General features: G+C 42.3%; 2 protein-coding genes across 5 annotated transcripts in view; one reads left to right on the forward strand and one right to left on the reverse strand.

The window, feature by feature from the left end:
• Window positions 1-446: 446 nt before the first annotated feature.
• rfc3 (replication factor C (activator 1) 3) lies at window positions 447-3,370 on the reverse strand. Its single transcript, XM_058626748.1, has 9 exons — window positions 3,173-3,370; window positions 2,231-2,368; window positions 2,048-2,115; window positions 1,843-1,940; window positions 1,385-1,566; window positions 1,154-1,290; window positions 965-1,063; window positions 809-878; window positions 447-717 (listed from the first exon to the last, which is right to left on the reverse strand). The coding sequence occupies exons 1-9, from the start codon at window positions 3,257-3,259 to the stop codon at window positions 526-528; spliced, it is 1,071 nt and encodes a 356-aa protein (XP_058482731.1). The 5' UTR covers window positions 3,260-3,370; the 3' UTR covers window positions 447-525.
• Window positions 3,371-3,406: 36 nt separating this feature from the next.
• stard13a (StAR-related lipid transfer (START) domain containing 13a) overlaps window positions 3,407-26,211 on the forward strand; it is a 43,270-nt gene continuing 20,465 nt past the window's right edge. The window contains exons 1-8 of one of the 4 annotated variants that reach the window (XM_058626740.1): window positions 3,407-3,486; window positions 4,135-4,224; window positions 4,475-4,507; window positions 6,375-6,502; window positions 7,215-8,019; window positions 10,974-11,084; window positions 14,686-14,868; window positions 17,186-17,216. In XM_058626740.1, the coding sequence (XP_058482723.1) occupies window positions 7,228-8,019; window positions 10,974-11,084; window positions 14,686-14,868; window positions 17,186-17,216 (1,117 nt within the window). In that variant the 5' untranslated portion in view covers window positions 3,407-3,486; window positions 4,135-4,224; window positions 4,475-4,507; window positions 6,375-6,502; window positions 7,215-7,227. Of the gene's footprint in view, window positions 3,487-4,134; window positions 4,225-4,474; window positions 4,508-6,374; window positions 6,503-7,214; window positions 8,020-10,973; window positions 11,085-14,685; window positions 14,869-17,185; window positions 17,217-25,540; window positions 26,125-26,211 lie in introns of those variants that run through there. The other 3 variants (XM_058626741.1, XM_058626742.1, XM_058626744.1) reach the window with 3 other exon arrangements.

Genomic DNA, 26,211 nt, shown 5'->3' on the forward strand with positions numbered 1-26,211 from the left:
GCAACTTAGTAAATGTTTTAACGTCCAGGCTCAACCTTCTCCTCCCCCAGCTCCAAGACAAAACTAGAGACAGAGACGATGAGAAAAAGCAACTTTCAAAGCAAGATGAACCTCAACGGGAGAGTCGCAGGATCAACGGCTGACGTCAACGACACATTTAACCAACCTGTAATTCCCTGATGAATTGATGTAAAGTTCAGGTACAAAGCATCAGTCACATGAATTATCTGTCCTAGATGGTGTGTGTTATAAAATGCTGCTTGTTTGGGTGTTTTACTGTTCAGAAAGTGTTGTTTTCTCATATAATTCAAAGAAGTTATCCAGAGGATGGGGCCAGTTTGTTTAGTTCAGAAAATTTATGTGTAAATATCTCTTGCTTTTGCTCAAATATTGTAGACAGTATTGTGACTGTTGTTGTGTTCTATATCAACAGGAGTGAAGGTCAATGAGGGTAATGAGGTTTATTTTTTTAATATACAAAAGAAAGACATCAAGAAAAGTATCCGTATTTACATCCGTTCAGAGTCAAAACATCATGGCCTCCAGACCGTCTTCCATGAACTTCTTGTACATGGCCATGAACTTGGCCGTGAAGGCTTCCAGGTGGTAAATGGCTTTGTTGCCCAGCTGCAGCCTGTGTTCATAATAAGCTGCCATGTGGGACACTTCTGTCTTCAGCTGGCCATCGCAGTTCCTCAGCAGCTCCGTGACCAGTCCCTGATAAGGAGGATTTAGACAAAAGGGAAGGAATAAACTTGACTGCAAACTGCTTGAGTGGAGAGGAGGTATGGTTAAACACGCGTGGTACCTTCATAATGATATCGGGAGGAATGCAGTGAGTCAGAAGTTCGTACAGTCTCGCTCGAACCTCCAACAACCTGGAACGGAGACAGACAGATTCAGGTCCAATTAGCTTGACGTCTAACAGGATCCATTAACTCTCTCTTCTCTCAGCCTTTCCTACCTTTGAGGGCTCTGCTGGCTGACGATGGCATTAGCTGTTTCTCTGAGGTACACCTCCCAGTCCGTCTCTGGGACATCTTGGTCCGCTGAGAATGGATACCTGGAGAAGATGACCACATCCCCAGTAAGCACACACACTTTTATTTAATACTACATATTAATCCACAGATAACGCTGTCAGAGAACTTACTGCTGCACTCTGCAGGCCTCGCACATCAAGAGAGCTTTGCGGAGGTTACGCCCCGACTTCTCACTGATTTGCTTGGCCAGCTCGGGTGGGAGGAGCAAACCCTCCTTTTTGCAGACTGATGTCAAAACATTACAGACCTGAAAAGGGGTACAACATAAGTTAAATGTCCTGATTTATGCAGAAAATGTAAAGACGTTCTGTGACGCTTCTTTCAGATCGTGTCCACTTCACCTCTTCCGTGCTCGGCAGAGGAACCCTGATGGCCAAGCAACGGCTCCGGATCGGCCCGATGACTCTGGAGGTGGAGTTGGAGCAGAGGATAAGACGGCAGGTGGACGTGTACTTTTCCATCGTCCGACGCAACGCGTGCTGGGCGTCCTTTGTGAGTCTGTCCACCTCTGTCAGCAACACCACTGAGAACAAACATTGGGCCAATTACGAATCTGATTTATGGCTCATAGAGCCAGGAGGTGGCGTCACAGGATGACCCTCAGGGATAGAGATGATTATCTGATTATCAGAGACTTCTCACAACATTCCTATCTGCTCTCGAAACAAAGGTTCAGCAACAGATTGATAATAAAAAGGCACAGTTTTCACCGTTACAAAATCAGTGACCCATCAAAGTTATTTTAAGCTTTTTTAAAAGAAAAAGATGCACAGTGTTGCATTAAATGTCTCTTTACTACCTTTGAACTCCCTCTGTGTGCTTGACTGAATCTGCTGAGACTGAGCGACAGTTTTAATCAGCTCTTGAATCACCACGCGGTCCTGGTTTCCTGCGTCACTGTACGACACAAGACAGAAAAACTGAAGTCTCGTAACATACAATAATACCTTTCTTTAAATGCAGTAAAGAAAACGCTTTTAATAATTTCAGTACAAAAGTGGTACCTCGCATTAACTTCCAAGTGATAGTTGCTCGCTATCGTGTTGATCTCAATTTTCTTCTTTGAAGGAGCCTACAGTGGAGATAAAGAGCAAAATTAAATTAAACTGTGAGGCAAATGTGGACAGAAACACTGCATGTGAGTCGTGTAATGGTTAGTGACTCCGTCTCATTATTTCTCCTCTCACCACGATGGTCTGGTGCTCTATGCGGAGCTTCTCCACTCCAGCTCCGTACAGCTCCCTCAGCAGACACATGATGCGTGTCTTCTTCCCCGCGCCTGACGGACCGTACACCAACAAGTGTGGAAAGTCTCCACACTGGACCTGAAACAATCGTTTAAAGAGGTTTACGTCACCAAACTGGAAGTGATGGACACTGACGTTCTCCAATAACCGAGGTAAACATGAGACAAATTAAAACCAGTCATGTTGGAATGGAAATAATCAATTACATTTTTTCCTGTCAGCCAGGGCTGCAACAATTATTCAATTAATCATCAACTATTTTAATAATCGATTATTCAGTTTTAGAGCTTGTTTTTCTCTAATATTTAAAATAAGCTTTCTGGTTTTGCAGCTTCTTAAATGTGAATATTTTCCAGTTTCTTTGCTCCATTTGACAAAGAAAGCATTAAAACGGAATCACTGTTGGTTTGTGGAGAAAACAAGACATTTGAGAACACTGATCAACATTTTCTGACATTTTATGGACCAAACAAATACTCGATTAATCGAGAAAATAAGACAGATAAATTGATTATGAACATAATCGTTAGTTGCAGCTCTCGTGTCTGCATTGGCTTCTTTCTGTGTGTAATACGAGTTAATCGTTAAGTATTGTGCTTTTGCAAGTGCTACAACCTTTGTACATACATGTTGTGACGTACATATATATATACACAAATACATGCATGCATACATACAGATATATATATATATGTATATATATATATATATATATATACATACACACACTGTCTACGTACTAAAAGAACATTAACACACATAAATATTACATTTAATGGCTTAGCGTTATAGCTAAATTCTACTTGTTGTTTGGGGCCTGAGCTGCTAACAGAGAAGATGCTAATATAGAAGCTGCTAACACCGGTTCGTTTCTCTTCTTACCAGGTTTTTAAGCTGAGACGCTTGATCTTTGTGATAGTCGAGTTTCCCCAGGGAAGTCGGCCTATATTTGTCCACCCACAAACTCATCGTGGTTTGTTTGTTTGTCTTTTTTGCTACAGTTTATCTGTGACCGTGTTGACAGCAGTCGCTAACTGTCTGACACTCTTGGTCTCCCGCGAATATCGTTCACATCAACTGTGTCGCAGTTTCCTGTCGAACTACGGAAAGTCGAAGGGGCCAAAATAGCAACAGGCGAGGCGGGAAATGCAGGATGGACGATGGATAGCTAGATAAAGCACTTTTCATCCAGAATGGTAAAGAGAAGAAAAATATAAAACTACATATGAACAAGAAAACAAGTTTGGGTATAAAATTAAAATAAACTACAAATACAAAATATGTAAACTTAGTAAGTAATACAATTTAATAAATACATGAATAGATAAACATATTTCACCTTGGTGGGATATTTATATGCATATTGGTCTTTCACAGTTTCATGTCATTGTATTGTAAGTGCCATTTACATCTAATGATTATATCTTTTTTGTTGTATAATATTAATTATTTTATGTTGTAATGTTGAGAAACCACATCTGAATAATTCAGATTTCTTGTGTTTTTCATTTAATTGGAGGTATTTGTGTCTCATGAGGCTTCCTTAGTTCACTTGTAGAACAGGAGAATTAGGATTGGGATTATACATTTTTCTGTTGTGAGTAAATTAGCAGGCAACGCAGCGAAGCTGTCTTTGTCGTCCATATGAGGCTATAAACATATAATATAACCACTACAGTACAAAGATCAACTTCTGTTATTGTATGAATATTATTAGAGATTTGTGTGTGAAGCCCAGGATAGTCATTGTGTGGGTGGTGGATTAAAATCGGCTCACATACAGACTGTTATGACTGCGTCCTGTATTGTACTGGAAAGATAACATCATCTTTTTTCTGTTGCAGCAGATCTGCAGATGTTTGCACTGAAGACAATCAAACTGTCCGATTCCTCCGAGGAATGTAACAACAGAAATGTCACTGCATGTTCAAACTGTGAGTGGAATTAAAATGCATTTATATATTTGCTTATTTGACAATATACACAGATTAATTAGGTTTTCCTGTCTTACATATTTATATTATTCAGTGTGAGTATTGTACAGTTTTGTTTCCGCCGTTAATGCACATGTGGACTTTACCTTTTCTTTTCCGTACTTGTTGCATACCGCACGTACCTGTCAAATTCACTCCACCTTACCTCCATCCCTCATCACTTTTGTTGCTTTTTCTTTTTCCTGTGCAGGAATGTTCCATATTGAGGAGCGTGCCTCAGCAGGTCAGTGGTGCTTGTATTGAAATGTTTGAGTTAAATTAATATGCGTCCATCATCATGACGGCTGTGTAGGACAGTGTCAAAAAAAAAAAAAAAGTAAGGTGGCCTGAGGGTGGTGGAGTTTATTCATAATTGAATAGATGAGTTTTGATGAATCAACTGCCTGATAGTTAAACTTGTGTTGACGCTCCACTGACTCTTAAAACCAAGTATTTGACACGATCACGTCATCCTAAAACACAGTGAAACTTTAATTTGGATTTTTGCTCTTTTCATCCCTTCTTTGTTTGACTGTCACAACATCAGAGGTTGAAAGTAATGAATTACATTTACTCGTTACTGTAATTCAGTAGGTTTGTTCTGTACTTTATTTTTTAAAATTTGTAATTGAACTTTTACTTAAGTATGTTTTTTTTGGAAGTACTGTAAACATGTAGAATTCAGAAAAAGAATTCAGAAAGTTAAAGCATTTTTTGACCTTTGACCCATTTTGACTGACACATCCTGTGTTCACATATTTTATTTTGTCATCACTTTTGTAAAGGTTTGCCTTGAATTTAAAAACATTTAATGGGGGATTTGTATCCCCTTTCCATCCGTTTTGCACTATAAATAAGAAAGAACCCCAACCTTAGAACCCCTAACATTTTATACAAGCTACTACTACTCAGTACTTTTATTTGTATTTAAGTAAAATTGTATCAAAAGAGTGGTATTTTTACTTGAGTAGAATATTTCAGTACTATTTCCACCTCTGCACAAAACTCCAAAACCCTTCATGAAATCCATTAATAAATAATTTTATTGTTATTTCTTCCTATGCTATAAACCTACTCTACCACTACTAACCACTTAATGAATTCCAGTGTCCATAAACTACAGTATCTGTACACTATACTATATCTATGTGTAGAAAATATCTGAAATTTGCTAGATAGTTAACATTACTAGCACTTGTGTTTGTGGATGTGGAGACACGACACTAAACACTTCAGATACGCCTCATTACACTCAACCTTGGCCACGTCTCCCGTCCACCAGCACCTGGATGGTCAAACATGCCTCGACAGGCACAGTCCCCGTCTCTTTAGACTTGACCCAAGACGTCGTCCTGGAAAAACATGAAATTCACTGTTTGCTGGGGCATTCCACAGTCTGTCGACATCTTTTCTTGTTGATTAAGACTTGCTGTAGTTACCAAACACATGAAAGCAGAGCAAGAGATATTTGAAGAGGGCCACGTTTGAAGCATTACCTCATGTATTGTCAAGGAATGTGCGTCTGAGGTAAAAAAAGAAAAGAAAAAAGAAATCCTTTGCCTTGAGCCACGTTATGCAGGAGGAATGGGGATTTTAATCAAAGTCTGTTGACTTAACACTAACGTACGTGCAGCTATTTAATCCGTTTTCATCGTTTCTGCAGCAGAGCTTTGCTTCGAGTGCATAATTTTCTCCCCTTGTGCAGCTATTATTCTGAGGTCACTGCTTTTGGACAGCCTTAACACAGTGTTACCCTCTAATTTAATGCCTTAACCTTAAAATGAACCTCACCACAAGTCAAATCTTAGCCCTAAACTTCACCCGCTCTTCAGAAATCAGGTGCTGCCTCATTGGAACCAGCATTTTAGCTTTTATTTTATGACTTCTGCCAAAAAAGGTCCTAAAGAGGTCACAAATATAACTACACACACAAACACCTGCCTGTGGAGCTCCCTGTCTTCTGCGCTGAGGTAATGTAGGAGGGGAAAAACATTCCATAGCCCTTTTTCTCTCTCTCTCTCTCTCTCTCTCTCTCTCTTTCTCCTCCCCCTCGCAGCATTTCATATACTTTCAGACATTAAGTCACTCATTCCGCATCATCTGTGTCATAGAGTATACCAGCTCTGTGGGCTGCTGCTGCGGCGGCTGGATCCTCGCGTTATCTCCGGGGTTCTTCCAGACTTCTGCTGCTGCTGGACTTCTTCCTTTGATGACACAGCTTTCGCCACAGAAACATCTGGTATGTTCATGAATCGTGACTTTTTGAGCTGATTTAAAGTGTCCTATAGTTTATATTACGTGAATGTGCCCTTTATGTTGATTGTTAGGCATTTATCTGCAGTCATGGATAAGACATTGTACATTTTCGCAGACTGACTGACTCATGGTCTGGGTATTAAATTTGTGAACAAGCATGTACATTGGAACAGGAATTCAAGGCAAACCATTGCGTGTTTGGAAGACAAAGAGAATGTGTCAGGCAAGGAAACTTGGGTGTGTTTGCTACAGCCAAAAATATCCCATCAGGAAAAAACAATGAGGCAAAAGGCTTTTTTTTTTGGACACGTCTGACAGTTTCATGCTGTGCGAGGGTTATGAGGACTGTTTCTCTCCCCTGGAGCAGTGACTTATGTGGTTCGTTTGGCCACAAATATCCCATTAAACCCTCATCCAGTCAGAAGAGTTCCACTGCTTCTACACTCTTGAAAATAGTGTTCTGTAAATTCTGTAAAAAAGGATGTATTTATTTTAGTGTGGCACACAACAGGGCCACGTCTTACTCTCTTTATGAATAGACAAAAATAGGAATCACACCTAAATTAAGACAGTATAAATTTGAATCATATACATGCACATACGCTCATGTGTGCATGTACGAACATGAATCCTTCACCCAGATTTATGTCAATTCTCCTTCTTTCTCTCCTTCTCTTTAAATGACACGGCACCAGAGAAGAACCAACAATGGATGAAGGTCCAGTAGCTGCGCTGCCTGTTCAGCAGCGGCAGTCGAACAGGCTTGTTTACCCCCAGGCTGTGGGTGTCTCTCCGGATGGCCTGCAAGGTCAAGTTCCCTTCCAGACTCAACGCTCTGGCAGCCGTGAAAGAACCACGTCTGAACGCGATCCTTTGTTGAACTGCGCTCCTGCTCTTGTGGCTGGTCGTGGCCAAATTTGTGATGAGCAAAAGATGGATATCAGCTCCTCTTGTGAGTCAGTCAAGCGGCGAAATGGACACTGTGGAGACACTGTGGTGTCTCCTGTGGAGGCACATTGTGGAGTCACATTACCTCGACAGCAAGAAAAAGGAACCACCATGTCCTCCCGTCCTGATAAGTCAGTTTCTACCTTCTCACCAGTTGTGGGTAAAAGTGCACGCAAGCATCTGCCAACATCAGAAGACTCTTCACTGGATGTCCTCAGAATAGTCAAGCACCAGCCGAGCGTCATTGTGTTCTGTGACTATGACGACCAGCTGTTCCTGTCCAATGGGAGCTCCGACAGTGGCGAGGCCTCCTCGTCCAGCGCCGGCGAGGGTGACAGAGACGAGGATGACGACTTTCCTGAGACGTTACAATATAAGGAATTCCTGGTCAGTCGTCGCCGTAGAAACTTGAGTAGGAACAGGAAGTGCTTGAGGAAGAGACAGGATGCCCAGCCTAGCGGATCTGCATCTGACCGGCAGACGCACAGCAGCCAGAGCAGAGAGGAGTTCACTGCAGGTGGCGAGGAGGACGAGAAGAGCAATGGAAAGCAGGTAAGAAAAGAGTTTTGTTATGACAGAGACTGTGAAGAGTTGACGGAGAAAGGAAGTCGGTGCCTGACCTGTCACAGCTGGACATTTGTGTGGTCACAGCAGCTGAAGCACAGGCATCACTGATAACTGCAGTAATTCATCTAACCTCAGTCAGTGACAGTGAGCCAGCGTGAACACACACACACACACGTCAGTCGTTTCTAACTATCTACACCTGTGATTTAACAACTGCCACATACCAGTCATCGCTCCAGTGAGTCCTTCTTACACCAGCAGAGGGCAGCAATGCCAAACTCTTTCAGAATGAGTTCTCCAGTGCAGTAGGAACAGCGTTGTTGTTTATCTTCTTTGATGTATTCAGTCCTGTATTCAGTCCTGGTCCAGTGAAGCAGATAGTTGTTCCAACTCCAGGCTCCAACAACTTTATTACAATGCACAAAATTTCTATTTTGGGTTTGGTCAAAGTTGCGAAATGAAGGAATGCAGACATGTTGTCGTAATGACCCTGGCTCCTGTTGGGCAAACCTTTAGATTTAAAGCTCCAACACACAATTTTTGTTGTGTTCTGCCTCTGTTTGGTCTTCACGAACAGAAACGATGTAACATTAACAACAATGCTGTCACACGTGACTGAGATGATGTGTTTGTGTTGTCATGTCAAACTGCTGAACAATCATGTTTCAAGCAATAGAATTCAATTCTGAAACTGGATGGTGGATGTAGTCCGGTAATGCACTGGTGACCTGTCCAAGGTGTAACCCCGCCTTTCACCAAGTGGGATTGGCACCAGAGACCCCCCGTGGCCTTCATGTGGAGGATAAAGCAGTAGAAGATGGATGGATGGATGATTTGGGGTTGTCTACTTCCTGTTGCTTTACTGTATTTGCTCTCCTAAAAGCTTATGTCACCCCTCGACTACTCCATTTGTCAAAGGATTGGACAATCCAGACTCTTTTCGTGCGTCGTTCCACGCTGGTGGAATGACCTACCGAGTGCTACCAGAAGCTCTTGAAGACCCAGCTCTTCCAAGAGCATCTTCTGTCCTATAGCACTTACTTCTGCACTCTCACCCTCAGTCAGTCCACTGTTCCTATCGAGTGGATTTCTTTCCAAGACTTGTGTGCTGAATAAATGGGAATGTTTTTGTTCGCTGTGAAACTCTTAATGATAAATTCCTCTCAGTGTTCTCCTCGCCTCCCAGCATGCACTTCACCCACTGGGCGTCTTTAATCGTGTGAGCGGGCTCCTGAGCGTGTTCTCACACCTGTCAGAGCGGCCGCTGGTGCTTTCTCATCATGGTCCACTGGCACACTCTCTCCCCCCTCGACCTGAAATGAAAGGATTTGTTCTCGCCGCCGCCGCCGTCGCCGTGCTCCTTTTGTGAACTCGTTCTCTCGGCGTTTGACCAAGTGGCCTTTAAAGTCACTCGCTGACAGGCCTCGGCCAGTGCTCATTTAAATACCTGTTAAGTCAAAGTGGTCCCATTGTGCTCGCACATTCCTGGAATAGCTTGGCCCGGGCAGTTTCGTCACACTCCTCAGCGTGGGTAGCTAGATGAAATAATTTGAGGAATTCAGGGTAAAGATGAAGTTATTAAGCGGCGTTTAATGTGACATGAGATTTAGGAGCTTCGCTGTGATGCGGGGCGACGATCTCGTGTCACAGTTTCAGCCTTGATCTCTGTGAGATCTGTTCAGTCTATCATAATATGATCTGTTATTACAGGAGGACACGTGCCTGTTGGGGCTCATCCTAAATTCCTGTGGTATATTTAGTCGTTTAGCTCTTTCATAATGAGCAGGAATATCACTGCTGCTTATTTATATATATCCACCACTTTTATAATTGACAACAGCACTGAAATATTTCCCATATTGTTGTGTTTAGGGCTGTGGAGGTCATACGTCAGACACAAATGACCCCGGCTCACATCATCATATAAGATAGAAAGATCTTTGAAGGGATTCTTGGGTTAATATTACACACTTTATAACTGCACTTCCTTATCCATTCACAATGTGATGCATCATAATAATTCAAGCCAATAATAAAATGATCTTGAAGTGGAGATACAGATGCATTAAGAGCCCGGTCTGCTGTCGACAGGAGCAGATTAACAATTCATGAACTTTGAAAGCACAGTGTGTGCGTGTGTGTGTGTGTGTGTGTGTGTGTCGTGGTGTGCTTTTTTTGGGTTGTGTGTGTTCATGTTTGCAGTCACTCAAACTCCACTCCGCTCTGGTTCTGTCCCTCATAGTGAGGGGTAAAAATAGCACCCTGGTGCACATAGACAGGCCACTGTGTTCCTGTGTGAAGGAATCTGGAGATGTGGGGGCTGCAACACACAGGAAATGGCTTTACTGCCAAAGCCCTTTCTGCAGATATTTTTCTTTTTTTTTTTTAACTAGCCAGCATGAAGAAGGGTTTGGGAATAGAAGTGGACAGAGGGGTGTGTTTGTGTGCGTGCGTGAGTGGGTGGATGGGTGGGTATGCATGTGTGTGAGAGAGAAGGGGGCTTGTTTTTGGACTCCCAGCTCCTCAAAGAGGCCCTATTTGTGCTATCAGTCTCCGGGACTCTCGGGGATTGTGCGGCCGAGCCCAGAAAACAAAGCGGTTTGTTCATTTCCTGCACGGCCAGTGAACAAGTGTCTCAGTCAGAGTCAAACGACCAAAGGGGGTGGAGAGGGGAAAGCGGTGAGGGTTTAGGCGCAACACATTTACACGACGTTAAAGCAACATGTTTCTCACAAGCAGCCGTCCTTATGTTTTATTCCTCATCCTTTTAAAATCATCTGATTAAAAAGGTGTCACTTCCTCCTCCGTGTGTGACCATAAGTAGACGTAAAGAACACAACCTTTATCTGTTATGAGCCTGGAGGCAAAGACGTGTGCTGTTTAGACGTCTCCATATTTACCTCCGTCAACCTCCTTTTTTTTACCCCCATAATGCTCAGGTTGCCGTGTGTGACTCCATGACCATGCTCATGAGCAAGTTGGATCATCTCAGTGACGGGAGGCGAGACGACGTGACTGATGCTGAGCCGGGGGAGCAGCAGAGCAACATGGTGAGTGAACGTCACTTCACCCAGGGTGGGAAACACAAAATAACATCAGTGATCACTAATCACACTAATCACTCTAATCCGAAAAGATTAACCTGAAATGTCGTTTTCATGTAAAGGGATGGGGACCAACAGGTGAGCTGCGAGAGGTCACACAAATAAAGTTGGTAAATAAGGTTTTTGGGTGTTTAGTTTTGTAATAAAGCTTCAAATGATTTAAAAAATAAAAAATATAAATTCTGTTTAAACAAGTTTATTTATCTTGCTATTTGTAAGTTGAAAGGATTTTTACAAAATGTAGTAAATTCTATTAAATCTTGAGTAAACTCAACAGGTCAATATTAAATAAAACAAGTATATAATTGTGTTTAACTACATTTTTTTTACCGGCAGAAAGCAAAATGCACTTGAATAGTGTAGCTATTCAGAGGCCTGATTTAAAGTTCAAATGTGTTTTTTATGTTTATTAAACAAATAATGTATAATTCAGTTTTTTTTGGTGGGCCACAGCATTCTTGAGATTGGAAATTACTCGTGTAGATTATAGTCATATACAAACACAGATTATACAGAGTGTAATTGCATGTAAAACTGACAGCAAATTAATTTAGATTACATATCTTTTAGAGAGTTTGAATAACTGTCTGATGGGCTGTTTTTTTTAACATAAAACGTCTTTAAATCGAATTAAAACTGGATAATGTTAATTACATACAGTAGTTTTTTCATTAACATGCAGAATATGCAAATCAGAACACCAGTGCCATTACTAACAGTCTTTACACACACATTATTTATGGCCACACACACTCAAACACAAGCACAATTTACCATGAAGTCATACTGAGTACCACACGCACGTTTGACAGAGAGCCGACTCAGGGGGAACGGGTTGCCAGGTTTGCAGTCTCTCTCCTATGGGGTAGATAATTAGGAATAATGGCTTGGATGTTTTCCAGCTCTGTTGCTTTTACCTCCTTTCGTAAATCAGGTCGTTTTCTGATTTTTGTCTGGCGTCCATCTGGAGACGCGGGCATTAAAGCTGCCACCCACCCAGGAAACCACAGATAATATATTTTCTTTTTTTTTAAAAGGTGCATTTAACATAATTTCTGGAAGAGTCTGTCGACGGTTGCTGTGCTCCTCTGTTTTCCTCTCACGGGACATTCCAGCTGCCTCATTATGCTTACCAATGCTAAATGTGCTAACCTCAAATAGCTCTTTAAACCAACGGCACAGAAGTTGAGGAATTCTTATTAAAAAAAAAAAAAGGAAAAAGAATGCTGCATTTAAAAGCCGTGAGTCAGCGAGAACACGTCTTATCTTATTTAGTTGAAATCCTCTTCACATCCTGAGAGCCGTCGATAAATAGAGTTGTCTGGGACTGTAGCCCGGACTGGACTGTGACTATTCAACAGAGAACCTGTATTATAACAATAACAACAATAATAATAACAATAATAATAATAGGGCTCAATACAACAGTTATACAGAATTAACACAAGAACACAGAGTTTGAACATATAGATTCTTATAGATATAGATTCTTCATTCTTTTTAACCCTTAGAACACAGAGCATTTTGGCTGCTTTTTTACTTTACTATGTTAAAATGTACAGTCTATACAGATGCTATTAGAATATAAGTGTGTGTCTTATATCTTTTTTTCAGCACAACATATAGATAATCTGTTCAAACACCTGAGCAAAAAGTACTCAAAATGTCTCAAATCGGAGTGAATTTGTGAAATTTGGAAAATACGCGACCGTTCAAAGTCTACTCGGCTCGTTTTTATGAACAAAAAGTCTAATTTTGTGACCTTTGCACAGCTATTGCTACTTTATATCAAAACTAAAAATGTGATATAAAATGAATCATAATTTGACTCATAAGAATATGGAAAAACAGACATATTTAGTTTATTCAACACTAAAGTAAACTTTATTTTCAGCAGGCATGGATGTGTTTTGTTTTTTGCAAAAGCTGTAATCAATAAAAAGAAAAATCAATACAAATGTTCAGCAGAGGAGGACGAGAGGAGCAGAGAGAGAGAACAACTCTCCCCAAAACTGTCAAATATTTAGAGGGTATTTCAGATTAAATGACCTCAGCACAGAACAGTAATATACATAATATTCTTTTCTCGCTAACAGGAAAGGTCGTCCGGCTTCAGACAAATACAATAATTAAGCATTACTTCACCAAACCATGATGGGAAAACCAGTTTGACTAAATGCTTATTTTAATTTGGAAGAGATTGAATTTAGAATTGGGGAAAAAAAACAGTTACCACAAAACAAACACACACATACAGTTAAGGTGAGACATTTATGAACAGTTACTGTAAATCATTCATAATTAAATTAGCAACAGCATCATGTCATCTCTATTAGAAACGAAACAATTACTCAAATCATCGATTATTCTTATTCTTATTATTATTTTGATAATAGATTTATCAGTTTGAGGTTTCTTTCATTATTAAAACAAGAATTCTGATTGTTTTAGCTTCTTAAATGTTAAATATTTCCAGGTTTCTGCTCAAAACGACAAAGAAATCATTCGAACTGAATCATTTTGAAGTCCTGATCAATATTTTTCTACATTTTCTGGACCAAACGATTACTCGATTCATTGAGAAAATACTCGACTGATTAATCGATTATGAATATAATATAATCATCTATGATGGGAATGCTCCACAAGCTCAGGAGGGGGACTTTTTCTACACAAGCGAGCATTGTATGTTGTGATGAAGGGAAAAAAGTGTCGCACTAAGCATGCATTTTTGGGAAAAAACACACACATGCTGCTTACAGAAATAATGCCACACTCCTCCTCCTCCTTCACTTTCATTCTCTCTCACACACACACACACACACACACACACACACTGAGTCATGGGGGTCAAGCTGAGATGGACTTTCCAGTGTTGTCATCGAGCGGAGACGGGACGAGGACAGTTTAAGATAAGAGGGGATTTTCCCCCAACTGTAGTGTCTCATAAACCTCAAACCGCTCTTCATCTCCAGAGAGACACAGAGGGAGACAGGTGGCATGAAGACAGGCACTGCTGGGGTAAGAGACTGACATGAAAGACATTTATTTTGAGACAGAACTGTAACGAACATGGGGCAGAAAAGACGACAGGACGCTAGAAAGCTCTAGAAAAACAGGAGAGTGATGGCATCAGAGGGACTTATAATGATACAAAGCAAAATCAATTTCTTAAAAAGTATAGTTTGTGGGGTTTTTTTGTGTGTGGTTATAAGAGATTCTGACATCATGATGTTATTTTAACAAGTATACTGCTTTTTGAAACTGTCACCGGTTCACTCCCTGCACCAAAGTCCAACAATTTTTTTTTTACATGACAGCACAAAGGAGTTGTTGAAGTGCTTTTCCCTCTATGGACTTTGGTGTAGAAGAGTGAGTCCAGTCAGAAAAGGTTGTTTAAGAAGCAGCAAACATAATTTTACGATATCACAGACTTGTGTGTCCCTTGCTTGTGGAGACGTCATCCCGGTCATTTTACCTGCTGAGGAGCATCGAGCATCAAGAATGAACCTTCAACCTCAGCTTGTTTTGTGTTGGACTCGCACAGGTCGCTCCCGCCGTGGGCAGGATAGCGAGCCGAGTCCTCCCGAGTCAGGATCAGGGAACCAGCCGAGCTCCGGACAAACACGAGCCACTGACCCGGCGGCGCTCGCGACCTTTGACGCGCAGCAGGCCGCTCACTCGCTCGTCCCTCTCGTCCCCGACTCATCTGCACGCTCGGCGGGTCAGGGTGAGCCGGACAGCCTTTGTCTGCTGGTGTCTGTGTCGGGGCTTCTGTAGCTACTGTGAACACAAATAAGGTCGTTCGTCATGTGTTGCCTCACATGCCGTTGACAGGATGATGGACGGATGTTTTGGGAGAGAAACACTCGTCGCAAATCTGACTGGTTTTGTAGTTTAACCACATACAGTCTGATTTATTGAAGTTGTTTGTGCTGTTTATATCCACCAAACTCAATTTGAAACATCTGAAGCCTCAGGCTGAGCTGTTTATTTATTTATTTACCATAACTGTGAGTAGAATATGAAATCCTTTTGACTGTGTCTTGAAATACCTCCCTCTCTATCTCCCTGTTTACTGTCCTCCTCCTCTTCTTCCTCCTCCTCCTCCCGCTCCCTCGTTCTCCCTGGGTTTCCAAAGTCTAGTCTGTGTGTTTCCCACTGTTGTGTAAATAAGGTGAAGGTAAAAGGATGAGGCAGCTCTGCTCCGTGCAGTCGGTGCAAGGTCATCACCGTCTGTGTCAGCACTGCAGTGCGGCGCACAACAACATCTGACACACAGACACACAAAAACTCACACACAGCAACATGGTTCAAAAGTCTGTCATTTTTGTTTCGGGGCCACGTACTTTTACAAATCTTTTTTTACAGTGTTTGTTTACAGTTTAAAGTGCAATTTGACCAATATTATGCCTAAATTTACCATTTACACATCACACTGGATCTATAAAGGCACACATATTTTGTCACTGAACGAAACTGAACCTAACATTCAAGGGAAGAAGAAAGGAATGTAATATAGCAGCAACTGGTTCACATCGACTTCACGTTCACTGAGCGTGTGAAGAGTTTTAAAAACGTGATTTCAGTTCTGATCAGACTATAATATGTTCCAGCTTTACCCGAATGTCAACACTTCATATCAAAACGGGGAGAAAAAAGGAGTTTTGACCTGTTTTTGATTTGTTATTCATCAAAAAAACACTACACGCTCATTCAGATTTGACATTTTTGGTGGTTATGGGAGTAAAACTGTGGAAACCACCTCTCGATGCTGGATTACTTTTGTCACAAGTGTCAGAAATGTTTGTGTGTCTTCGCCTTACTATGACTTCTAAAGGACAGCTGTCTCCACACTGTAACACACAGAGGACAGAGGACGTTACATTGACTTACATTCATTTGCCTGGAGACTTACTCTAACCTTAACCATAACTACTACTGGCCTAACACTAACCTTAACCCTAACCATAGCCTCATCCTAACCATATACGACGATGTCTTCACCTTCAAATCTAATGAGTCCCCATGATGTGACTGTGTAAACAGACACAGAGCAATGCAATGTTGATTTAGCTCAATTTTCTTTAGAGATTATTGTGTATTTAATTCATTATTTCTGTACTCAACAACATGCTGACTTGGTCCAGTGATTATGAAGATGTAGTGTAGCTATGAAATCAATCCCATAACTAGCACTGATAGACTGTGGAGTTAATCTGCAGACTTAATATCAAAGATATCACCTTTATTTTCAGGTTTTTGCACTCAGAATGACTCTCTATGCTCTGCTACAGTAGTTACAAAATAACCAGAACAGAACTGAAACTGCACATAATCTCCAGTAATCTAATTTCCTGCAGTTTCAGACCAGTGAAGCAAAATTAAAATGACAGCTGATTGTTAGTTTGGTTAATTTAAGAGGTTAATTTGTTAAGTTCAGGTGACTCATTTGGTAAATCCCAGCTTCTGTAAGGATGTGTGTGTGTGTGTGTGTGGGGGGGGGGGGGGGGGGGCGCCTTTCAGCATTTATGAATCATGATACCATATCTGCGCCAGGATTATGTTTCATACAGCACATACGCAGGGTTAGGAAAGTAATGCCATTTCCTGCAGGATTCTGTGAACTTTTATAATTGTACTCCACATGATTCGTGTCCAAGCTTTAATTTGCTGATTACGTTTACTTTTACTCCTTTAATCCTCTTTGTCTTGTTGTCTATCCGTCATTTATTATGTACTATTTTCTTTTTTTATGCCATTTTCTCCTTCTTCTCCTCCTCTTTTCAAACCGGGTCACAGAATCTCAAGAGAAAACCATTCAATTAGCTTTGAGCCTCCAATATTTGTCCAATTTATCAATATCACATATCGTCCTATTGCTTCCAATGAACCTGTCATAATTTGGGTCATTTTCCCACCGTAACTGTGGCTAATATTGAGTTGATATAGCAACGTTTGAGTGTGTTTATGTCCATGAGGTGGGTTTATATATTGTATTTTATTGCTGTTGTTATATTCTTATTCTCTTTTTTTTTCCATTTCAGGCTGCTGGGAGGATCACAAGTGCATCAGCAGGTATGATAACCCTGAAGTGACATTATGTGTGTGTGTGTGTGTTGGTCAGAGGATTGTGTTCATTTGCTATCCCTCTCTGTTGGATTGTTTGCATTCCCGCTTTGGGATAAAACTGGACTTCTGGGAATGTCTCCCCCACAGGATTCCGAGCCTGTATGTCAAAACCCCAACCACCCAGAAGTCATTTCTGCACGTGCACACACACACACACACACACACCGCACAAGCCTTTCTACAACATATGCATATTCACCAGCACAATAATTTGGTACCTGAAAGGCAGCTGTGTACGTTCTGTCCAGCGTGTTTCAGAAGACGTGACGTGAGTGGAAGTGTTTTCCATAGCTTGTTTTGCTTTTGGGGTTTTTTGCTCTCCACTGTTTTCTGACACTGTGTACAGCAGGCGTGTCCAAAGTATGGCCCGCGGGCCAATCGCGGCCCTCCTGTCGGATTTTATACTGCCCGCAGCTTCAGTTTTATAATGTAATATTTATGAAGTTTGGCCCAGTCACGTGTCACATGACCGACAGATTCACAGACTTTATTGTCATTCAAATATATGAAATTTCAGTAGCAGCAGTAGTCAAATGTATATATATAGATATATACTGTGTATATATCTATCTATATATATATTCGGTTTAATTGCCATTTAAAAATGATAATTGTTAGAATAAAAGTAAAATTATTATGAAACAGTGCATTTGTATGCAACTTTTACTGTTAAAAAAAAAGATCTAAAGAGACCATTGACCCCCGGGAATCTTCATATTATCAAATCTGCCCCTCGTTAAAAGAAAGTTTGGACCCCCCTGTTGTGCAGGTACTTCACCAGAACCAAAACAATGGACAATATCTGTCATGTTAAAATGAAGATTAATACAGTTTTGTTTTGTATCTTGTTTCTCTTCTTCTTCTTTTTTCCTCCCCCCCCTCTTGGACTTAAGTTTCCAGAGAAGATGATTAATGAGTCCGACTCTGACCTCTGTCCGTGCGTCTTATCATCAGTCTGTGTCCACTTTGATTGACAAGCACAGGCATCGGCGGTGTAGTTAAGTGGAGTCAGGGGAGATGGAGTCTTTGGCGACAGGGTCACATTCGCCGCGCTGCGGGATTGTTTTTTTTTGTATGTTTCGTCTGCGTGTGTGCGTGTGTGCGTGTGTGTGTGTGTGTGTGTGTAACAGACGTTACAGTTGGGGTGTCTCCAGTGTTGCACCACCGTCAGCTACAGGGTCGCATTACTGTCTGTGGAGGAGTCGTACACTGGAGGTAATGAGGCCCCAGAGGTTGCCGGGAGGTCAGAGGTGATGTGTGATGAGAGTGTGTGTGTGTGTGTGTGTGTGGGGAACACTTAACCCAAACGTGACAGTGCTCAGGGAGGAGCAGTGTAGATTACGTTCATTGTTTTGGCGTACATGCCTCAGGTTTGTTTTCTCACTCTCACTTTTGTGTATTTTTCTCTCTCTGATACGAGGAAACACTCTGGCGCGTTTGACAGAAATCCCGTCTAATCAGTCGCTGCCGGTTCGGCCTGTGTGGTCTGCGTTTCGGCCGCAAAGTCACGAGATATGATACGCACGTATCTCTGCTCGCATAGCTGACATAGGTCACTCTGCTCTCAGCCAGATACACAGGGAAATACCTGTTACTGCTGGGGGGGGGGGGGGGGTGGGGTGGGGTCATCTTGTTTTTTTAACCATCCACAGCAGAGTCCAGGATTAAAAAAAAGCATAACTATTGTCCATCAGATATGCATGTTAGTGAAAAGTTTGACTGCAGGGATTCAGTTTCCATGTGTGTGTGTGTGTGTGTGTGTGTGTGTGAACCTTCACTGCTGCTGCTGCTGCTACTGTGTGTTGTTGTGCTTCACAAACCTCACACAGAAAAGCAGTCAGCTCAGCAATTAACTGCCAATAAATCTCCATCACTTAATGACGGTGACTCAGTGTGTGTGTGTGTGTGTGTGTGGTAAATATCGTGCAGCACTGCTTTAACAAGTCTGGAAGTCGTTTTGGCTTTAATCCCAGTCTCACCTCTCTTCCCTTCACCCGTTTCATTTTCTTCTCAACTTCTTCTGCGCTCTTTTGTCTCCTTTCCTTGTCCATTCAAACTGCAATTTTTTTTTTATTCCATGCCTATTTTCCACCTCGATTCGTCTTACTGTAACTGTTTGTTGTATTCTCGTCTGCAGGATGCCACGTCTGTCTCTCTCAATCTCATTAATTATGAATTCATTGTCTATCTGGTGTCCTTTTTCACTTGAACCCTTAAGTCATGTCCTTAAGTGATTGTTGATGAATTTAATGCAAAAACATCAACAGGTTCTCGGTCCACTGGTAAATCCAGATCTCTGACTCAAGTTATTTGTCAAATTAATGATATGTCACCATACAGTATGAGCCCTTAAATAGGTTTTGCTTGCAGTAAACATTTAGAATGTGCTAATAATAGTTGGTGAAAGGTTTTTTTTCTGCCGTGGCAAGAAATAATGCTGATGAGAGCTGAACCAAAACAATGAGCTGAAAGATGAGTTCTTCATCGTGATTCATTATAACCTTCATTATGACCTCTTGCTATAACATTATAATAATATAAAGCCATAACAACAACAAAAACACTTTAAATAAAATATAATCAGTAGTGTTTTTCAATTTCTCCCAGTAATCCATCCTAAATGTTCCTTTAATTATCCAGACATGATGTTTGTAATAATATTCAGTTATCTAGTATATTGTATTAGGGGTTTATTTGTCATAAAAATACCTCTCGGCTCAGCTCTCACGTGAGAATCTCGTACTTTGTGTTTATTTGTATGTGTTGTGTTTGTTTCAAGCTGAAGTGCGTGTGTGTGTGTGTGTGTGTGTGTGTGTGTGTGTGGTCCTGCAACCCTAGCTCCAAGAAGAGTCTTGAGAAAGGAAGTTGGTCTTTTTTTTCTTACGCGAATGCTTATTTTAACAACTTAAAACCCTCACAATATGTGTATTAAGTGCCTTTTTAAAATGAGACGCTCGGCAGCAGGAGCTCCTATCAGCACGTGATCTGCACTCTCGTGACCTGTGGCGTTTCCTCCTCGTCCATTAGCTATTGTTTCCCCCTCCCGGTCCTGCTCCGGGTCTTCCTAATGCCATACCACAGTCTGGGCCCCGTGGCCCTCTGCACTCTGAGCTCCGTGCTTTCTCGTTCAGTCCCATACTTTTTTACCTCAGGCTGTGTCTGGCCTCACTTTCCTCTGTTTCACCATCTTCATCGTCTCCCCCTCTTATTATTGGCTGTGACCTTTTTTGCTTTGTGTGCTCTGCCCCACTCACTGATAACCATCTCCTGCTGAAGGTGAGGTCGGACAATGTCAACACATGCTTTATCTACGCACAGGCCGGACAAGGTGGTTGTTGTCGTTGGGGCGAGTCAGTGTCGTGCTGGACGGAAAAACACCCCGAATTAGCTCCTCCCCGACCCACTTTCCTCCTTTCGGGAACTCAATTCCTTGACAGCTTGTGCAGAAATATCCATATTGTTGACTCAGGTCCACGTGAACACTCGGGTATGATCTCTGCTCTCCGTGATGTCACTGTTTTCGGTGTCGTGATGACACACAGGAAGCATGTAGGTGCTAGAAATATGCACTCGGCCGTGCCGTCTGCAGATCAAACTCAGGAAAATGTGACTTCTTTTTTTCCCACTCCATCTTCCACTGGATGGAAAAATCAAAACGTGTTCAAACTTTGTTAAAACTTTTAGTTTGCATTGTTCCGTAACATCACCACGCGTCCTCTCCTTCCTTTTGTAGAGTCTTTCTTCTGCTTAATCACCTGTCAGTCACTTTTCTCTCTCTGATGTGTTGAGGTCAAGGGTCACATGTCAACGTTGGACAGCTTTATTTGTCTCACGCAAAGTTCCTAATGATGTTTCTTTTCTTTTTTTTTGGTTAAATATTCTGTTTTCAAGTTGAATCTAAAGAGTGTGATGTCGGGTAAACTCAGGAACAGATGTTGTAATCTGAATCCTGCTCACTTTTTTTTTGAGAAAGTGAAAAACATATGGAATTGCTATGCGATCCATACGTTTTTGTGGGTGAGTGCGTGTGCGTGAGTGTGTGTGTGTGTGTGTGTGTGTGTGATCACTAAAAACAGAGATAGTATGAGCTGGGAATTTAGGTCACGTTCACACAAAACCATCTGTTCACTGGTTTCCTTTCACAGTTTATAGGAAGATGGGTTTCCACCTCGATTTGCTCATTTGTTTAATTTTGAAAAACAGCAGCTTTTAAATTTGAAGCGAGCTGCTGTGGAGGTGACATACTGTACAGTGTGTGTTGTTGCGTGTGTGTGTGTGTGTGTGTGTGATTCAAGCTCCCGAGCAGCTTGGCCTGAATGACTGAGTGTTGCTGAAAATAGAAGACAGTGGCAGGGATGAAGAGGAGTAAAAAACAAAATGAGCAGGAGGACGAGAATAGGGGAAGAGAGGATACTCGGTTGCTAAGCAGATATTAGAGTAGGGATGCTGGGAGAGAGGAGAGAGGATTATCATGTGATCTGCTAAATCATTGATTCGTCTTCTTAACTCCCAAATCCAGACATTGCAAGCACATGCAGCTGTTGACTTTTTACAGTGTTGCCATAATGATGCAGGAGAGTCTTTTAGTGGAGAATATTAAGTGGTCAGAATGAACTGAATGTATTCTATAATTAGTTTGTGTTCATGTTTTTGTTGTCATTGTGTTTTTGGAATACGTCAACTTCAGGGTTATAGAGCATGTGTTTTTAAATCTCCTTAAATAATGAAAAATATGGGCAAGGGCTTTAGATTAATGGTTCTTTCATAGTTTATACCAATATTGAGCTCTAGAAGAATCCGTTTTTCAAAATAAAACAGAACAATGAAAAAACCGATAATTATAATAATTTCTTTGGCCAATTTCCGATAATGTGCTAAAAGGAAAAATTAAAGAAGCATTTCCCATTCGTCCGGTTTAGATTTTTTCACAGGACTTTTCACAGGAGACCGATTTTTATTCCCAATAAGATAATTTAATCTCTTCACACACGGGAATAGAGAAAATTAGATTAAGATGGAGCGAGTGATAATGTGTTCCATTTTCTACACACTGCTCCTCTCAGATCACATATCCTGGTAAATACAGTCGGAACAGTATTTCTAGGAAGTTCATGTACCACGGGTTGCACACGTACCACAGTTTGACAACCATGGCTTTAGAGAATCTGTGTCCGTCACATTGCGTTTTTTGTGCAGCCTTTTTTGACTCCGCCTCGTCCGACACTAACCTCAGAAAACCTCAGGTTGAAGCATGAGGAACTCAACCATCTCCTCCTCCACCTCTGTCATCTCCAAACATCTGTGATCCGACACCCGTGATGTGCTTTGAGTTTGTTCTGAGAGATCGGATCGCGGGTCCGTCCACGTCCGTCTCGCTGCTTTGATCGGCCGTTTAAGGCCCTGGAATGTGTGAGCTTGGTATTTTGATTGGGCCACTGCTGTGAGGCCGCGTTCCCGTGGTGTTTGCGCTCGCTCAACGCTCGTAGCGGAGGTCGACCTCCGGGCTCACCCCTCCACTGATCATAGTTGTCCACATCGCAGAGGAGAAATAATAAAACTGACCCCCGGATCAAAGTCAAGCCACAGCGCACTTGGAAGGTTGTGTAGTTTTCACACAAAAGTGATTTCTGACCTGGGGCCACTTTTCTTCCACAAGTCCCGTCCATCTTTACTGTAGAGCAGCCACTGTAGCACGTTTCTGTGGCACGAGTGTCACTTGTCTCTTATGTGACGGGCGTGTGTGCAGAACGTGAGAGGCCAATTGTTGTCGGTTCCATGAACATCTGAGACACCAGGGAAATCGTCGGTATTTTCCATTAGAACAAGATGAGTTTACATCTTTCTCTAGTACAGTATTGCTGCAGGGTGAGGCATCGTTTGCAGCTTTAAAATAATCACCTTAGTACATGCTTTATAGTATCTGGATTCTCTCGTCTCCCGCTGTTGGTTCCTTGTGAGATTCTCTACCTCCTGCCTTCTGGTTCTTCTCTTCAAAAACGATGAAGTCTCGGACTCACGATCTGAGCCTGCACACCTGCTTTCAATACCTACTCTATCCTTTAAGGGGGGGGGACGTTGACATCATTGCTCACAAATCATCATCATGTCTCGAGCACCGCAGATCCACATTCTTGCCAACTGCAGGATCCGCACAACTGCATAACTGCATTTCTAGTGATTTCAGCCAGTTGTTACCCTGAAATCAACCGTTACACTTGAAGAAATGACGAGTCATTGATTTAAGAATCTGAAGTCCCGTTTAGGAGGCTTGAGATGAGCAGATTAGCCGGAGATTAGACTGGCAATTATTGGTGATAAAATAAGATGAGAAAGTCCTCCATTAATCCAGAAGTGGGGAAATTTACATTGTCACAGCAGCAAAGACGCTAAAGATAAAGGTGATAAATAATACACATGCATTTCCCACATAATTATATTAAAGTACCCTGCCCACTGCTGTGATGGTGTCCTGCAGGGGGAGGTCATCCACCACCTCCACTGGGTCAGGGGGGGCGGCGTCCATGGACAGTTTTTAATCAGTCTGTCCAGCCTCTTCCTGTCCGCAGCTGAGATGCTACTCCCCCAAAAATGATGGCTGATGCCACTACGGAGTCACAGAAGCTCTTAAGGAATCGCTCCCTGCTCTCCAAAAACACCATAGTCTTGGATTTGCGAGTGGAAATTCGCAGACCTATTGACTTTACATCATATTCTAATAAAGAAGAACTGGAATGGAACCATGTACCCCCTGGTGGCTACTCGGTATATTTTTACTTCCTGGTTAGCTTCAATTATTTGTTTATGAATTCTAAAAGACGTGTTTCAATCATGCCGAGTCACTTAAACTTTTCTGTCGTCTGTATGCTTGTGAAAATGCTTGATCACTCCATTAATACCTTCTTTATTTATTATTTTCTCATCGTTTGTCATGTTTTTCTGACTGACAGTAGCAGCCACACATCGTTATTGGACACCAGGCCTTTGCTGTGCCTGCAAAGGTTGGAGCATTACCTCTAAATAACCCATCCCTTCAAAAACTGTTTGCTATACGTTTAATAAGCGAATCAGTCAAACTGAGCAGACGTCATATTCACATGGGTGAAGGTGGGATTTTTTTTTTACCTCCTTACCTTCCATGATCAAGCACCACATTAGTGAAGTGGTGTTCGGTGTCCAGATAGCTCCAGGATTGTGCTGACTGCTCGGGATGTCGGACGCGCCTCAGCAGGCTGAAATGTTGAATCAGGTTATCTGCTCATGGATCCATGCTGACCTGCAACTCAACACCACAAACAAACAGGAGGACGTCCTGACGGTGTCGTGTCGTGCAGACGGCAGCTGAGGAGCGTCCCGGGCCGGTCTGGCATTCCTGGGATGACACCAGTGTTTGTGCACTTTCACTTTCACGCTTCTCAGGCTGACTCAAAACAGCAGTCGCATTATTCCGATTGTGAGGAAATGGTGCGGAACCTTAGACCCACTAAGAGCCACTTTTAGTTTTCTTTTGTTCCGTTAAGGTCCCCAGGTCTCTGATACCCCTAGAGTCTCTTGAAACGCCTCTTGCGTGATGTCATTACTTCTTTAATGAGATTTAAAAACATTTGTCAGTTGGAAATGGAGGTATAAGCAAACTGAGCAGTTGCCTTGGGGGCCCCCATGTTCACCATGGGACCCCCAATAATGTGTGGAGAACGGAATCTATAGTTATCTTTAGATATCTTTAGATATTATTGAAGATTGCTCATTTAGTGCACATTTTTAACTCCTAACTGGTTTAATTCAAGTTCAGAATCGCCACCCGTGCACACAATGCTTCCCTTTGAACATGAAAGTGAAAAATTAATTCAAGGCCACTTTTGTGATTTTACTGCCCAATAACAATAATTTATGCTATTTATAGTATTACGTTTGTATCAATAACAGTCAAACACGGGCTACTCTGAGGGGGTCGGCGGGTGGCCCCCCCATTTTATCCTATTCTGCTTATAGGGCCCCATAATGGCTTAGGCGAAATAAAGAATATTATCAAAGTCATTTGCTGATGACATCCCAACATTTCTGTTGAGACAATTTTGTTGAGTTTAAGGTCAGATTTGTGACCAGAGACACCAAGAAAAGCTTTTACAACACAGGCTCAGTTTCGTGTATGTGTGTGTGTGTGTGTGTGTCAGGGGATTGAAAGAGATCCTTGTTTGTGTGAGTGGGTGGGTTTGGGTCATGGAGAATGTGTGTGTGTGTGTGTGTGAGGGGAAGTGAGAGAGAGAGAGAGAGTCTTGCACATGGGGAGTGAGGGGAAACCGCCTCTCACATCTGGCTCTCCTTGTCAGAGTTCCAGCCTCCTCTAATGAAGAAGTTGTGATGCAAACAATTCTGCACCTTCACTCACACACACACACACACACACACAGAGATGAGAGGGTTATAAGGAGAAAACACCGGCTGTACCAGTGAGATCAGTACAGATTTGGTGGCTAAAACTCGCGTCAGTCGCTCTCCGTCCGCCTGCGCTGCTGCAGGGACGTGACGCAGCGCGCGAGGAGCTCCGTACCAGGTGAAGCGGTGACGACCACTGCGGCAGCTGAGCCGGGACACCCCGCTCCTCCTCCTCCTTTTCCTCCTCCTCACCACACTGGAATATAACGAAGAGCACCGCCGAGGGGTGGAATAACGTGCATTGGCTGGCGGGACCCGCTGGGTTTCAGTGCGGAAAATGCGTCCCCAGGCGCCGCAATGACAACCCGGCGCAAGTCTGCCAGGCTACAGCTGCGGCGGTCGATCAGCGAGCAGCTGCGGGACTCCACGTCCCGAGCTTGGGATCTGCTGTGGAGGAATGTCCGGGAGCGACGGCTGTCAGGTCAGAGAGCCAACTCGTGAAAACTGAAACTTACTTTAGTGAATCAAGTCTGTCACATTAGCGCGTATGACATCATGGACTTATTTA

The sequence above is a fragment of the Solea solea genome, chromosome 4 (assembly GCF_958295425.1).
Source record: "Solea solea chromosome 4, fSolSol10.1, whole genome shotgun sequence".
NCBI lineage: Eukaryota > Metazoa > Chordata > Actinopteri > Pleuronectiformes > Soleidae > Solea > Solea solea.

Bases quoted from the DNA above. Each gene is read 5' to 3' on its own strand.
- rfc3 (XM_058626748.1), bottom strand. From the start codon at position 3,259: ATGAGTTTGTGGGTGGACAAATATAGGCCGACTTCCCTGGGGAAACTC. The intron at 1,567-1,842 runs GTAGTAAAGAGA...GTTTGTTCTCAG, and splicing joins CACACAGAGGGAGTTCAAAG to TGGTGTTGCTGACAGAGGTG. The intron at 1,064-1,153 runs GTAAGTTCTCTG...CATCTTCTCCAG, and splicing joins GAGGCCTGCAGAGTGCAGCA to GTATCCATTCTCAGCGGACC.